Source organism: Loxodonta africana, chromosome 14, assembly GCF_030014295.1.
Source record: "Loxodonta africana isolate mLoxAfr1 chromosome 14, mLoxAfr1.hap2, whole genome shotgun sequence".
NCBI lineage: Eukaryota > Metazoa > Chordata > Mammalia > Proboscidea > Elephantidae > Loxodonta > Loxodonta africana.
In genome coordinates this window covers 84,122,207-84,138,256 of record NC_087355.1, presented here as the reverse complement: position 1 = coordinate 84,138,256, position 16,050 = coordinate 84,122,207, and the positions used below count along the sequence as shown (strand labels likewise).

The following is a 16,050-nucleotide window of genomic DNA, read 5'->3' as shown; positions in this document are numbered from 1 at the left end:
AGTAAGTTCCAGAATCAGGTTATACAGGGTTGTTGTAAGGACAATTGAGCCAAAGTGCAGCCGTTTGACTTCTGCTTTGCTATACTTTGGCCCTTCCTTGAGACTTGTTCACTAGGCTCCTATCAGTAGCTGTTCTACTAATTGGGATATTGTCACCCAACCTGGTAAAGAGGACAGAAGTACCAACTTCATTCTTATCTCTGTGTTTTGCTAAATGTGTTCAGACTAAAGATATGGCTGTCATTCTGTTGCCCCTCTTCACCGTCTGAGAATTACAGGGACAGACAGGGCCAGTTTCAGTTTGTGTGGACCAAAGCCTCATCCGATCTTCCCAGGTGCACTCAACATTCACTGGGTGCCCACTGTGGGACAGGCGCACAATTTTGATGTCATCCCTGCCCTCCAGGAGCTCACGGTGGGCATGAAGACAACCCATTTGGCGAGAAGGCTGCACAAGGCTGGAAATTAGCTAACTTGTTTTACTTGCCTTTTACTGCAGAATCCACCTCTCCAGGGCTCTGATGCACCTGACATCTTCACAAGGGCGGGGCAGCGGTTTTCAAAGTGCGGCCTGTGGACTCCTTAGAGTCCACGAGATCCTTCAGTGGATCCATCAGGCCAAACAATTTTCAAAGTAATACTTAGAATGTTGTTTGTCTTTTTTCACTGTGCTGACATTGGCACCAAATGTGGTGGGTAAAACAGCAAGCGCTTTAACAAGAATCAAGGCAGTAGCACCAAACAGTACTAATGTGTACAAAGTCAAGTTCACTTAAGGATGTCATTGGTGAAGAATAAAAACAACTGTTGCTGTTGTTAGGTACCATCGAATTGGTTCCGACTCATAGCGACTCTATGTAAAACAGAAGGAAACACTGCCCTGTCCTGTGCCATCCTCACAATCATTCCTAAGTTTGAGCCCATTGTTATAACCACTGTGTGAATACATCATGTCCAGGGCCTTCCTCATTTCCATTGATCCACTACCTTACAAGTATGATGCTCTTCTCCAGAGGCTGGTCCCTCCTGTTAACACATCCAAATTACACCACCCTCGCTTCTAAGGAACATTTTGGATATACTTCTTCCAAGACAGACTTAGATTTCTTTGTTCTTCCGACAGTCCACAGTATATTCAGTATTCTTCCCCAACATTATAATTTAAATGCATCAATTCTTCTTTAGTCTTACTCACTGTCCAGCTTTCTCATGCATATGAGGTGATTGAAAATATCGCAGCTTGGGTCAGCCACATCTTAGACCTCAAAGTGACATCTTTGCTTTTCAACACTTTAAAGAAGTCTTTCGCAACAGATTTGCCCCATGCAATGTGCTGTTTTATTTCTTGACTGCTGCTTTCAGGGCTGTTGACTGTGGATTCAAGTAAAACAAAATCCTTGACAACTTCAATCTTTTCTCCATTTATAATGATGCTGCTGTTCAATTGTGAGCATTTCTGTTTTTTTTATGTGAAGGTCTAATCCATACTGAGGGCTGTATGTAGTCTTTGATTTTCATCAGTAAGTACTTCAAGTCCTCTTCACTATCCACAAGCAAGGCTGCGTCATCTGCATATCACAGATTGTTAATGAGTCTTCCTCCAATCCTGATGCCGCATCCGTCTTCATATAGTCCAACTTCTTGGATTATTTGCTCAGCATACAGACTGAATAAGTATGGTGAAAGGATACAAGCCGACACACAACGTTCCTGATTTTAAACCGTGCAGTATCCCCTGCCTCTTGGTCTATCTGAAAGTTCCTCACGAGCACAATTAAGTATTCTGGAATTTCCATTCTTCGCAATGTTATCCATAATTTGTTATGATCCACTCAGCTGAACGCCTTTGCATACTCAACCAAACACAGGTAAACATCTTTCTGGTATTCTTTTGTTTTCAGCCAAGATTCATCTGACATCAGCAATGATATTCTTTTTCTAAGTCCTCTTCTGAATCTGGTTTGAATTTCTGGCAGTTTCCTGTCGATGTACTGCTGCAACCGTATTTGAATTACCGTCAATAAAATTTTACTTGCACGTAATAATTTCCACATTCTTTTTTGATCATCTTTCTTGGGAATGGGCAAAAATTTGGATCTCTTCCAGCTGGCTGGCCAGGGAGCTGTCTTCCAAATTTCTTAGCATAGATAGGTGAATGAGCACCTCTAGTGCTGCATCCTTTTGTTGAAACATCTCATTTGGTATTTCGTCAATTACTGGAGTCTTGATTTCGCCAATGCCTTCTGTGCAGCTTGGACTTCTTCCTTCAATACTACTGGTTCTTGCTCATATGCTACCTTCTGAAATGGTACAGTGACTGTGTATTCTTTCCATTTTGTCTTGATGCTTCCTGCATCGTTCAATACTTTGTCCACAGAATTCCTCAATATTGCAACTCAAGGCTTAAATTTTTTCTTCAGTTCCTTCAGCTTGAGAAATGCCCAGTGTGTTCTTCCCTTTTGGTTTTCTAACTCCAGGTCTTTGCAGATGTCATTATAATACTTTGTCTTCTTGAGCTGCCCTTTGAAATCTTCTAGTCAGTTCTTTTGCTTCATCACTTCTTCCAATGTTATTCTACTCTGTGCTCTAAAGCAAGTTTCAGAGTCTCTTCTGACATCCATTTTGGTGTTTTCTTTCTCTCCTGTCTTTTTAGCCATCTTTTGCTTTCTTCATGTATGATGTTCTTGATATCATTCCACAACTCATCTGGTCTCCGGTCATTAGTGTTCAATCCATCAAATTTATTCTTGAGGTGGTCTCTAAATTCAGGCAGGATACACTTAAGGCCTTACTTTGGCTCTCGTGGACTTGTTTCATTTTCTTCAGCTTCGACTTAAAATTGCATACGAGCAACTGATGATCTGTTCCACAATCAGCCACTGTCCTTGTTCTGACTGTGATATTAAGCTTTTCCATCATCTCTTTCCATAGATGTAGTCAATTTGATTCTTCTGTTTTCCATCTGGTGAGGTCCACATGTATGGTCGTCTTTTATGTTGTTGCGAAAATGGCTTATGCAATGAGTAAGTAGTTGGTCTGTCATAAAATCTTCAGTGTTGTTTCTATCACCAAGGCCATATTTTCCAACTACGAACCCTTCTTTGTTTCCAACTCTTGCATTCAAATCATCAGTAATTATCAATGCATCTTGATTTCATGTTTCATCAATTTTAGACTGAAGTTAGTAAAAAAAAAAAAAACCTTCAATTTCCTCATCTTTAGCATTAGTGGTTGGTGCGTACATTTGAATAATCATCATATTAACTGGTCATCCTTGTAGGTTTATGGAAGTTATTCTATCATTGACAGTGCTGTGCTTCAGGATAGATCTTGACATTTTTTATTTTTGAGGATGAATGTAACGCCATTCCTCTTCAATTTGTAAACCATTTGATTGTTTGATTCTAAATGGCCAATACCTGTCCATTTCAGCTCACTAATGCCTGGGATACTGATCTTTATGTGTTCCATTTCATTTTTGACAACTTTCAATTCTCCTAGATTGATACTTCGTACATTCCACATTCTGATTATTAATGGATGTATGCAGCTGTTTCTTCTCATTTTGAGTCATGCCACATCAGCAAATGAAGGTCCTTAAAGCTTTACTCCATCCATGTCATTATGGCAGACTCTACTTTGAGGAGGCAGGTCCTCCCTAGTTGTATTCTGAGTGCCTTTCAACTTCCTGGGCTCATCTTTTGGCACTATATCATACAATGTAGGTTGCTATTTGTAAGGTTTTTACTGGCCAATTTTTTCAGAAGTAGACTGCCAGGTACTTCTTCCTAGTCTGTCTTAGTTAGGAAGCTCTGCTGAAATGTGTCTACTGCTGGTATTTGAAATACCGGTGGCATAGCTTCCAGCATCACAACAACAGACAAGCCACCACAGTACAACCAACTGACAAGACACATGGTCAAAACTACTAATTTTATTACATCTCAACTATTAAGTACACATTTATTATTCTGTATCATTTTTTTTTTATCATAAAATGAAAAGTATGTTTAAAACACTTCTTCTGCACATTGAAGCACAATAATGAACTCAAGGAAAAGCTCTTAGACAATCAACCTCATGGTAAACTAAAGTAGCTACCTTTTTCAATGAACATCTTCTTTACTTGAAAGAATGAATGGCAGGCTAATTCAATGTTACGAATTGAATTACATCCCTCAAAAATATGTGCTGTCAATTCTAACCCCTATACCATTTGGGAATGCATTTTCTTATGATAACATGGCAATATTAGTGTGGGGTGTGTCCTCAGTAAATCTCTTTTTAGATAAAAAGGAGCCGATTAAGTAGCATGGATGGGGGAAGACAGATGCCACATCACATGAAGATCGCCAAGGAACCAAGAAACAAGGACAGAGAGAGAGAGCCTTCCCCTAGAGCCGGTGTCCCAAATTTGGACTTCTGCCCTCCTGAATTGTGAGAGAATACATTTGTTCGTTAAAGCCACCCACTTATGGTTTTTCCGTTATAGCAGCACTGGATAACTAAGACACTGGTTATTCAGACTTGACTATTTGGCAGACATTTTCTTAAAACAAGTGAAGTGAGCCTATCATTCCAAGAAAAACAGGCAAATGCTCGCTTCAGCAGTACAAATACTAAAATTGGAATGACACAGAGAAGATTAGCATGGCTCCTGTGCAAGGATGACAGGAAAATTCGTGAAATGTTCCATATTTTTTAACTTTCACTTAAAGCACAATAAAAATTAAAATAAAAAAGAAAGAAAAACAATTGACAGTATTTTTTACCAATGACAAAATTTGAACTTTCAAGCAAAACCTAGAATTTTGGAAAATTTGTATTTGCCACCACAAACTTACACCAAGCCAATAGTTAAGGACTTTTTTCTGTTGAGGTCAGGGATGATAACAAATCATAATATGATTTTTTGATATTGTATAATAAAATATAATATTAAAAGAAATGTAATATTACAGCATTCGGAATTACGCATAACCCAGTAAACCAGTATTTTCACAATGATCCTATGCTGTTACAAAATCATGCATAGTAAAAGATCCATCAAGTGTACGACAGGACAATGTATTTTAATTTAAGGGAGTTCCACATTGCAACTAACCTTTAACAAACCACCACCTCCTGTCAAGTTCTGGGAATGTTATCGAAGAATTATCCACAATTGTCTTAAAAGACTATCAAATACCCTTCCCCCTTCCAACTACATATCTGTAGTTTCAACTACTTCGACCAAAACAACATATCACACCAGAATGAATGAAGAAACAGATGGGAATGCAACTACCGCCTACTAAGTCAGACATTAAAGAGATCTGCAAAAATGTAAAATACCACTTGTAATGATTAGTAAATACGTAAACATTTTCTGTTTTAATTTCTAACATGGTAAATATTGACAGGTATAAAATCACATACGCTAAAGCAGTCTGTGGTCATTACTACTTTTAAGAATATAAAGTATAAAGGGATCTTGAGACCAAAAACCTTGAGAAGCACGGGCCTAGGGTGCTTGCCTACAGTTCCATTTTATTAAGAGGGCAGAAGTGGTACTGTACACTGGCCTGAAAGATTATTCTTTTATCTGGAAAATTGTCTCCTGGCCATGCAGTGATGATGAAGTGCTCATTAACCTAGCTAGCCTGATGAACAGAGCCCCATGTCACACATATATGTGGCCTCAGATCTCACACAATACCATTGTCACAGACTGAAGTGTGTCCTCCAAAATATCTGTCAAATTGGCTAGGCCATGATTCCCGGTATTGTGACCGACCACCATTTTGTGATTTCCCCATGTATTGTAAATCCTATCACTATGATGTAATCAGATGGTTATACTGATGAGTTCTATAAGGTTAGATAGTGTCTTAAGGCAATCTCTTTTGAGATATAAAAGAGAGAAGTGAGCAGAGGGACAGGGGGCCTCATACCACCAAAAATGCTGTGCCGGGAGCAGAATGTGTCCTTTGGACCTAAGATTCCTGCGCTGAGATGACCCCAGACCTAGGGAAGACTGATGACAAGGACCTTCCTCCAGAGCCAACCGGGAGACAAAGCCTTCCCCTGGAGCCAGTGCCCTGAAATCGGACTTCTAGCTTACTGGACTGTGAGAGAACAAACCTCTCTTTGTTAAAGCCATCCACCTGTGGTGCTTCTGTTATAGCAGCACTACATGACCAAGACAACTACGACTAGAACACCCTGGCTTCTGGGCAAACAGGTGAAAATTCAGGGAGGAAGGAGCTGTGATTTTTTGTCAGCAATGCAAATATATACATCTTCCAAATCCATAAGGGGCAGTATGAACACGGGAATAACCTCAATTTGCTAACCAAACTCAAACCCGTTGCTGGCAAGTCGATTCTGACTTATAGTGACCCTATAGGACAGAGTAGAAGTGCCCCACAGGGTTTCCAAGGAGCAGCTGGTAGATTTGAGCTGCTGATCCTTTGGTTAGCTGCCAAGCTCTTAACCACTACGCCACCAGGGCTCCCAATTTGTTAGCTGGTACATGTTATTTTCTAGGGCTAGAATGCAACAAAACAGAAAATACAAATTTAGGTTTGAAATAAGTAATTTTCTTTAGGAATCAACATCACATACATTTGCCAGAATTCTGAATATTTAAATATTTCCCATTTAAAAGCTCAGATCAAATATACACTTTTACCAGAGAAGCCCTCTGTCTCTAAGAGAAAGGTTCAGCAATCCTATCAGCTCACAAAAATTGAAGGTCTGGTTTTCTAAATTATAGACCTCTCAGAGCTGACACTGTTAGCCAGACAGGGTTAGACATCTCAGTGCTCAGGAGAACATCCATCACAAGGCTGACGGGGGAGGGAAAACAACGGAAAATTTAAAAACCGAATTTACCATGTGTATGAAATCAGGTTTGGTTAGAAAAAAAAAGTGAAAGCTAGGGCTTAAAACTATTTGGAGAATTATTTCTACTTCTTATTCAAATGATTAAGAATTGACACAACTTTCAGTTTACAACACAATTCTACTTTAAGAAACACAGGCTGATACCAAGTACCTATACTAAAAAATATTTTTAAAATTGTAACTGAAAATTTATCCTTCATTTTTTTCTCAGGGACAAAATAGGATTTTTAAATTATAGATGAAAAAACAAATCTTTTCCTCCTTTATTAATGACTTAGGAATTTAAAAAAAAATCAATAAAACTGGTTATATTTTATTGAAAATATTATTCCCCAAGTTTATTGAAAATATTATTATTAATATTATTGAAAATTTATTTGCCTAACTTACTAAAAGATTTTCATTGTTCTGGAAGAAATAGCTATCCATCTTACTCTTTCTTCGCTCATATGCAAACCGAGGTCCGCCAAGGGGAAGTCTTGCTTGTAAGGAGCTAAGCACCCACTGGGAGGAGGGGGCCGGCACTGTACAGCGCAGCGTAGGGAGAGTGGCGGGTTCCAGTGAGACCTGGCCCAGAGCCTTGGCTCTGCCACTTACCAAGTGCAGAAGCCATTTACCAAACCAAGTACTGTATGAGCCAAGCATGCATGCATTCATTCCTTTCTTTTACTCATTTAGTCACTCACTCTTACTCACGCATGAGTTAAACCATTTAACAATATTTCTGAAACAATGAATTTACTACCTTCATACAGCCTATATTATAATAGGAAAGACAGAAAATAGATATTCTGTCTAATGTATATACATAGAGAGAGAGAGTTTATACGACATATAAGGCGCCCTGGTGGTGCAACAGTTAAATGGTTAGCTACTAACTGAAAGGTTGGCAGTTTGAACCCACCCAGCAGCTCAGCAGAACAAAGGCGTGGTGATCTGCTCTCATAAGGATTACAGCCAAGAAAACCCTATGGGGCAGTTCTTCTCTGTCCAACGGGGTTGCTATGAGTCGAGCTGACTCGACGGCACCCAACAACAACAATACAACATATAAGATATCTCATGCAAAAAGAATAAGAAGAGTGTCCAAAAGAGACTGAAAGACATGGGATCAGTTGTTATTTTATACACTTAGAGAGCTTGCTCTACTATGGTGTCATCTGAGCTGAGATCTGAAAGAAATCAGGAATGAGTCCCATGGATCTTATCTGGGGAGGCAGTAAGGAGGCAACTGGGAACAGAAATGTGGGGTTCAGGAGCAAGTTCTGAACTGGAGACATAAATCTGGGAGTCCCCATCATTTAAAGGAAAATTCAAACCATCAGACCAGGTGTCATGGATTCAATTAAGACTCTCCCAAAAACGTATGTATCAATTTGGCTAGGCCGTGATTCCCAGTATTGTGTGATTTTCCTATATGTTGTAAATCCTGCCTCTGTGATGTTAATGCAGGGGGATGGGTGGCAGTTGTGTCAGTGAGGCAGGACTTAACCTACAAGATTGGATTGTGTTTTGAGGCAATCTCTTTTGAGATATAAAAGAAAGAAGTGAGCAGAGAGACAGGGAGACCTCATACCACCAAGAATGCAGTGTCCAGAGCAGAGCGTGTCCTTTGGACCTGGAGTTCCTTCCCAGAGAAGCTCCTAGTCCAGGGGAAGACTAACGAGAAGGACTTTCCTACAGATGCGACTGAGAAAGCCTTCTCCTGAAGCTGACACCCTAGCCTACTAGACTGTGAGAAAATACATTTCTCTTTGTTAAAGCCATCCATTTGTAGATGTCTGTTATAGCAGCACTAGATGACTAACACACCAGGTGAGTCCACTTTGGGAGTAAGTGCAGATGGAGAAGAGGTCAAAGGACTGAGCCCAGGGACATTCCAAAATGTAAAGGGCAAGGAAAAGAGGGGAGTCCAGCAAGGAAGACTGAGAAGACACATTCAGCGAGGTGGCAGGAGAGAGAGGCTGTGGAAGCTAAGTGCCCAAAGTGCTTCAGAAAGAAGACGTGATCTGCAATCACCTGTGGCAAAGGTGCTGAGGGGTCAAAGAGAAGAGAACTTTGAACTGGCCCAGAGATTTGGCCACCTAGAGGTTACTGGGGACCCTGAGAAGAGCTGTTTGAGTAACAGGGTGGGGACATAAAGATCATGGTCAAGAGAAACTGGCAGGAACGGATGTAAACGGAACTCTTGCACATTTTGGTTTCAGGCTTTGTGTTGTGTGTATAGACATATGTACACACTTAACCATATTTCTTCAATCTGTATGCTGAGCAAATAATCCCAGAAGCTGAACTATATGAGTAGAATTTGGCATCACGATTGGATTGATGGGAGACTCATTAACAACCTGCGATATGCAGATGACACAATCTTGCTTGCTGCCAAGTTAAGACAACTTGAAGCACTTACCGATGAAGATCAAAGATCAAAGCCTTCAGTACGAATTACACGTCAACATAAAAACAAAATTCCTCACAACTGGACCTATAACCAACATCATGATAAACAGAGAAAAGACTGAAGTTGTCAAGGATTTCATTTCACTTGGATCCACAATCAACACCCATGAAAGCAGCAGACAAGAAATCAAAAGACACACTGCATAGGGCAAATCTGCTGCAAAAGACCTTTTTAAAGTGCTAAAAAAGCAAAGATGTCACTTTGAGGACTAAGGTGCACCTGACCCAAACCACAATATTTTCAATTGCCTCATATGCATGTGAAAGCTAGACAATGAATAATAAGGAAGACCAAAGAAAAATTGATGCCTTTGAATTACGAAGAATACTGAACATACCATGGACTGCCAGAAGAACAAACAAGACTGTCTTGGAAGAAATAACAGCCAGAGTTCTCCTTGGAAGCAAGGACGCGGAGACTTCGTCTCATGGACTTTGGATATGTTATCAGGAGGGACCACTCTCTGGAGGAGGACATCATGCTTGGTAAGGTCAAGTGTCAGTGAAAAAGATGAAGGCCTTCAACGAGATGGATTGAAACAGTGGCTGCAACAATGAGCTAAAACATAATGATGACTGTGAGGATGACAAAGGACTGAGCAGTGTTTCATTCTGTTGTGCGTAGGGTCCCTATAAGTCAGGACTGACTCGCAGGCACCCAACAAGAACAACAACACATATATACATACATATATATATGTATATACATATAAAAGGAGCTCTAGTGGTACAGTGGTTAAGAACTTGGCTACTAACCAATAGGTCTGCAGTTTCAAATCCACCAGCTGCTCCCTGGAAACCCTATGGGGCAGTAGTACACTCTGTCCTATAGGGTCCCTATAAGTCGACATTGACTCAATGGCAAAGTTTTTTTTTTTTTTTTTTTGCTATAAATACATTGGGCAAATCTACTGCAAAAAAAAAAAATTGGCCTCTTTAAAGTGTTAAAAAGCAAAGATGTCACCTTGAGGACTAAGGACATACACATACATATAAACATATATATATATACACACACAGAAGCATAAACACACACATATACAAACATATATTAAACTTATTAACTCTTTAAGGTAGGGACTATTATTCCAATTTTACAAACTGGAAACAAACAGGTTCTGATGGGTTAAGACACTTGTTCAAAGCCACATGGCTGGTAAGTGGTGAGGCCAGGACTGGAATAAAGGTCTGTGTAAATGCTAAGCATGCTCTTAATTTCTGAGAAGAAGGGTCTCTTAGTAAAATTAGCCACCTCCTGCCACCCAGAGCATTTCCCCAGGGCCACCACCAGAATTCCAGACCATGGGTTCCTTCCTTGGGAAAGCGCAGTCAACTCTGCCCGCCAGCTCAGCTGGGCCTCTGGCAATCCTGCTGAATGTCCTCACCCAGTGTGTTCTAACCTGGCTGCGCTGACGCTCCTCACCTTCCACCCACACACCCGGTTTACCTGAACACTGTTCACTGGCCTCTTATCTTTTAGTTCCAGGATCTCATGTGAACCATCTCTCCACTGGCCGGGTCCAGAGAGAGAATCCATCACCTGAGGAGGTGTTTCTACCCATTACTACACACACGCTGTTGCTAGCCCTTATTTTTATTGTCACCTTTCCCTGAGATCTGATTCCCAACCCTTTCAGGACCTTCCACAAAGTCACCATCTGGGTAGAATTCACTGCTATGAACAGCCATAGGCCTGACAGTGCGACGTAGTTTACTGGGGTAGAGCCTTTGCTGTCACATCACCTCAAGAGCACAAACTCAGATGTAAAACCTTAGTTCAAACAGTCCAACAGTATTCAAGTGGGCCATTTCAGTAAGTCCATTATTTCCCTGCACCCCAAACTGAAGCCTCCCCACTTCACATTCCAGTTACTTCACACAGCTGTTAGAGGATCAATTAAGGCATGCATGTGAAAGCATGTTATGAACAAGGTCCACTTTCATGAGAAAGACACGTCACAGTGTAATGCTTAGAAGCCCAGAGTGTGGATTAAAGGTTTACTTAGTTTGAATCCTGTTCTTCCATTTAGTAGCAGTGGAATATTGAGCAGACAGCTTAATCTTTTTGAGCTCTAGCTTCCAGAAGTGTCTGAGACCTAAAAGACACTCAGTAAAAATCCTGAAGGGACAAATGAATGGAGCGGCTAGGTTCTAACCAGTGCTCAGAAAGACTGGGGGTGGGAAGCAGGTGATAATGTATCAACCCAAAAGCCTCCATTTCTCACCCACCTCTGCAGATGAGGAGGAGGTTGCCAATGAGGCAGAAGCAAATCGTAGCTAGTCAAGCTTCTGGGAAAGTTCCTAACAGAAAGGAACTTACCTGGAAAGCCCAGCTTTCTACTTCCCCTTCTCCTTTCTCCTTGAACCCCACCTTGGTGGCCTGAGCTACAATGGCAATCTCGAGCCTGAGATGAACCTTGAAATGAAGGCCAGAGTGAAGGATGGTGAGAGAGAGCAACAGAAGGTCCCTGGGTCCTCAAAAGGTAGGCAGCTGTCACATTAGCCTGGAGCTGCTTATATCCAGACTTCTTACATGAAAGAAAAATAAACTCCTAATTTGGTCACGTTTATGGCTAATTCAGAGCTCAGCTCAGTCCTAAAAGATAGAGCCCTGCACCCTGAGACCAGGGACGCTGAGTACCCCTGTGTTTTCCCGAAGCAGAGGTATTTAACTGTGCTTTCGTATTTTTTTTTTATTTTAACAGAAAGTAGTCTTGTGCAGCTCCTTCCTATCAAAATACCAAAACGTTGCTTAAAACAAGGTCACAGAGGTGTTCCGTGTAACTTAAAAAGAAACAAAAACTATGAATTTTTATGAAGTTCCAATAAAAATGAAATAAAATAAAAGGGAAACAACAGTTTATTCACAAGATTTTCACATGGCATGAACTATTTCCAGAGCGTCCTTGTTACATCACGCTGACCCTTCTTCCTCCAACACCCCGGGACTGCCCATTCAAACAAGTCTTGGAGATGCTCTGGGGACAGGTTTCACAGCAGCAGGTACTGAGGGTGATGCTGACGGTGTCACCGCAATGCCACATGTACTGTCCTGTGTGCTCAGGTTTGCGTTCTCAAGCTGCTTCCTCCATCTCACTGCAGTCATTTCGGTAGATGGTTTAGAATTAATAGTTAAGAAAGGCACGTAAACATGTCAGAATCTAGGCTCCAGCACTTGACTCTGTGTGTAAGCGTAAGCAAAGTTAATTCAGTTTTCTCATTTGTAAAATGGTTTTAAAAAAACCTCTCTCATAAGATTGTTTAAATGAGATAATGTGTGAAATGCATAGAGTAAGCTCTTATTCAAGGACAACTATTACCACCGTTATCGAGCTGAGGTTCTTTCTCAATGAGCAATGCTTTCCCAAGATCACCTATTTTGATTTTACACAATCTACTTCTGGTCAGCAAACCAGGTCTAGCAGAGTGAAGAAGCTACATGGAGTGATACAAGTCTACCAAAAATACCAACAATAACTATCACTTTCCTTGTATTTGCATGGTACTCTGCAATTTCATAATTTTATTAAACTTTCAGTGAGTGCTATTTTGCCTACTCAATTTATTAATAAATTAACTATTAATTTATTAAGATTTCATAAAGTTTACCATGTGACTTGCTCAAAGTCACACAACAATCAAAATCTAGGATTCGAGTTCAGACCTGTCTTTTGACTCAAGCTTCGGTAACTTGCTGTCAAGTCAATTCTGACTTACAGCGATGCTACTGGACAGACTAGAACTAACCCATGGAGTTTCCAAGGGAGTGGCTGGTGATCTGAACTGTCCACCTTCTGGTTAGCAGCCAAGCTCTTAACCATTGTGCCACCAGGGCTCCCAAGCTTCAGCACTAATGCTAATTTCAACAATGACTTAATTCCTCAGAAACACTACTGAACTAAGATTTCTTATAAAGAAACACATGCAAACAGATCCATTTTTTATAACTTATTTTTCTGGCAAAGGATAATTTAAAAAATACTTATATTATCACTATACATCCTAAGAAATTTGAATGAGGTTTCTGTGCATGATGTATTGAATCAATGTGTAAGAACTTGACAGACTGGGGAAGCCAAGCTGATTAATGCAAAGATGTGATAAGGAGAACAGTCACCACAGACTGGGAGCTGTGGGGAAAAAGTCTTGAGAGGGGAAAAGGGTAGATCAGTCCCCAAGTGAGAAAAAGGCTGGGAAGCCTGCTTAGATTTAACATCAAAATCTAAAGATACAAAAAACATATCTGGGCAGAGAACAGGACCAAGGGTGGGTTCATCAGCCTGTTTAACTGTATTTCTATGGTGACTTCCAGACTCCAACCACACTGTGTGCCAACCACACTGTGTGCCAAGGCGTGTTATCTTTTGGTACTGGATTCATAATGGTTTATCAACATTTTATAAGCCAGTTTACAGTATTTCATTGGGTCAGTTGTTAATCTTCATTTTGTTTTCACAGCCAACCCTCCCATCTGCTATACTGAAGTACCTTTTGGGGGAGATTTTTGGTAGACACATTTGATATTTGGACTTCAAAGCCGTATTTACTGCGATTCTTTAAGAAAACAGTGACTGTGATTTGCAATACATATGGATACGAAATAACATTTTGGCAGGAAGTCTCATGTGACTTTTTATGAGATTGTCAGCATTCTTGCAAGACAATGTTGGACTAGCAAGTGGTTTTCGGCGTTTCTAGACAAACTGGTGACATACTAATTTGCATATCAAATTATTCAGGCTCAATCTCAAAATATGTTGAATTAAAGGAATTAACACAATGTAACCTATTGCAATTAAATTTAAACTCAATGTTAAGGAACTCTCAACATTTATTCAGTGTTTACTGAGCATTCCCTATCTGTTTCGGGCTCTGTACTAGGCACTGGAGGATATGGCAGTGAGCAAAATTAAAAACAATACACACATGGATCAGAGAATCACTTCAATATAAAACTGCAGTTATAAAGGAAAAGTACTTAGCTGTATGAGAGCGTATAATTATGACACATATTTAAAAAAACTCCTTTGGCTGCAGTACGGAGAAATGACGGGAAAGAGTTGACATGTGGAGGTGGGCAAGCAGCATTCAGGCTCCCATCATACTCCACAATAGCTTAGACCGGTCTGGTGGTGGTGGGTATGGAGAGGACCCGCTAACGCTCCTGAGCCTGGTCCGGCCCATCCCAAAATGGCCTCTATTGATCAGAGAATCAGTTCATCTTTCTCTAGATGCTTCACCCACCTACCGTCTTGGGCATTCCAGGTCTTAGCCTCACTGGTCACCACCAGCACCCACCCAGTCTAGCTTCTTCACAGGCCCCTTGTTCCCTTCTTTCTCCTCCTTCTGGTTTACCTGGTAAAATGTTCATCTGCTACTGTTAGTGACAGTTTAATACATAACTATGCAACAGCATCACACTCATTAGGTTAAGAGCCTTGTGGAAAGCACCTTTTAAAAAGTTTGTTTTAGCTTCAACCATGTGGTTGCAGTTATCATTACTCCATTCCCTTTGAACGCTGAGTGGCGTTCAACGGTATGAATACGTCAGAGTGTGCTTATCTATTCTGTTGATGGGCATCTGGACTATTCCTAGTTTTTGGCTGTTATAAGTAAAGCTGCTCTGAATATGGTTACATAAAGCTTTTTCTGGATACATATTCTTATTTCTTGAACAAAATTACTAGGGGTGGAATTGGAGGTCTTAGGCCTCTAATTTTTAGCTTGTTTTTTAAGAAAGTATCAAAGTTTTCCACAGTTGTGCCATTTTACACACTCCCTAGCACTGTATGAGAGCTCTAGTGGCTTTACAACCTTGCCAACACTTAGTGCTGTCAATGATTTTTATTTTAGCTGTTCCAATGGGTGTGTAGTTGAGTTTTAACTTCCTTTATATAGTCTGGATAAGTGTCCGTTATCAGATGTGTGCGTTGCAAATATTTTCTCCCAGCCTGTGGCTTACCTATTTACTTTTAAATGGTGCCATATATATATATATATATATATATATTTATATATATATGCGTATGCATGTATGTATCTACGTGTATATGGAGCACTGGTGGTATAGTGGTGAGGAGCTCAGCTACTAGCCAAAGGGTCAGCAGTTTGAATTCACCAGGAGCTGCTCCTTGGAAACTCCATGGGGCAGTTCTACTCTGTCCTATGAGGTCACTATGAGTCAAAATCAACTCTATGGCAGTTTTTTTTTTTTTTATACATATGTAAGTGTGTATGTATATATATGTACATATATATAAAATTTATTTTACTTTTTGTTGTTGAGAATATAAAAAACCCAGCACACGCAATGCCACTGAAGTCGATTTCGACTCATAGCTACCTGCTACCCTATAGGACAGAATACAATTCAACAATTTCTCCAGGTACCATTCAGTGACATTGGTTACATTCCTCCAATTGTACAACCATTCTCACCCTCCTTTTCTGAATTATTCCTCTACCATTAACGTGAAATCACTGTCCCCTTGGTCTCCTATCTTATCTTTTGAGTTGCTGTTGTCAATTTGATTCCATATAGATAGTTCTTAAAAGAGTGTATTGCTTAAGGCAGACATTTTTTACTAGTTAAGCTAAACTATTGTTTGGTTTTATAACTTCAGAGGATATTTTTTGTTTAAGGTTTAAAGATTATCTCAGGGCAATAGTTTCTGAAAGTCTGCAGTCCGTGAGAATTTCAAA

General features: G+C 40.2%; 1 protein-coding gene and 1 non-coding gene across 4 annotated transcripts in view; one reads left to right on the top strand and one right to left on the bottom strand.

The window, feature by feature from the left end:
* The window catches only part of KHDRBS3 (KH RNA binding domain containing, signal transduction associated 3), a 184,039-nt gene that overhangs the window by 14,225 nt on the left and 153,764 nt on the right, over positions 1 to 16,050 (bottom strand). The window contains exon 8 of one of the 3 annotated variants that reach the window (XM_064268110.1): positions 11,773 to 12,529. The exons of the other annotated variants lie outside the window; for them this stretch is intronic. Within the exon in view, the coding sequence (XP_064124180.1) occupies positions 12,481 to 12,529 (49 nt within the window). The 3' untranslated portion in view covers positions 11,773 to 12,480. Of the gene's footprint in view, positions 1 to 11,772; positions 12,530 to 16,050 lie in introns of those variants that run through there. 3 annotated transcript variants of the gene reach the window in all.
* LOC111750112 (U6 spliceosomal RNA) lies at positions 4,596 to 4,702 on the top strand. The gene has a single exon (XR_002785269.1). It is a non-coding gene; the product is annotated as a U6 spliceosomal RNA (small nuclear RNA).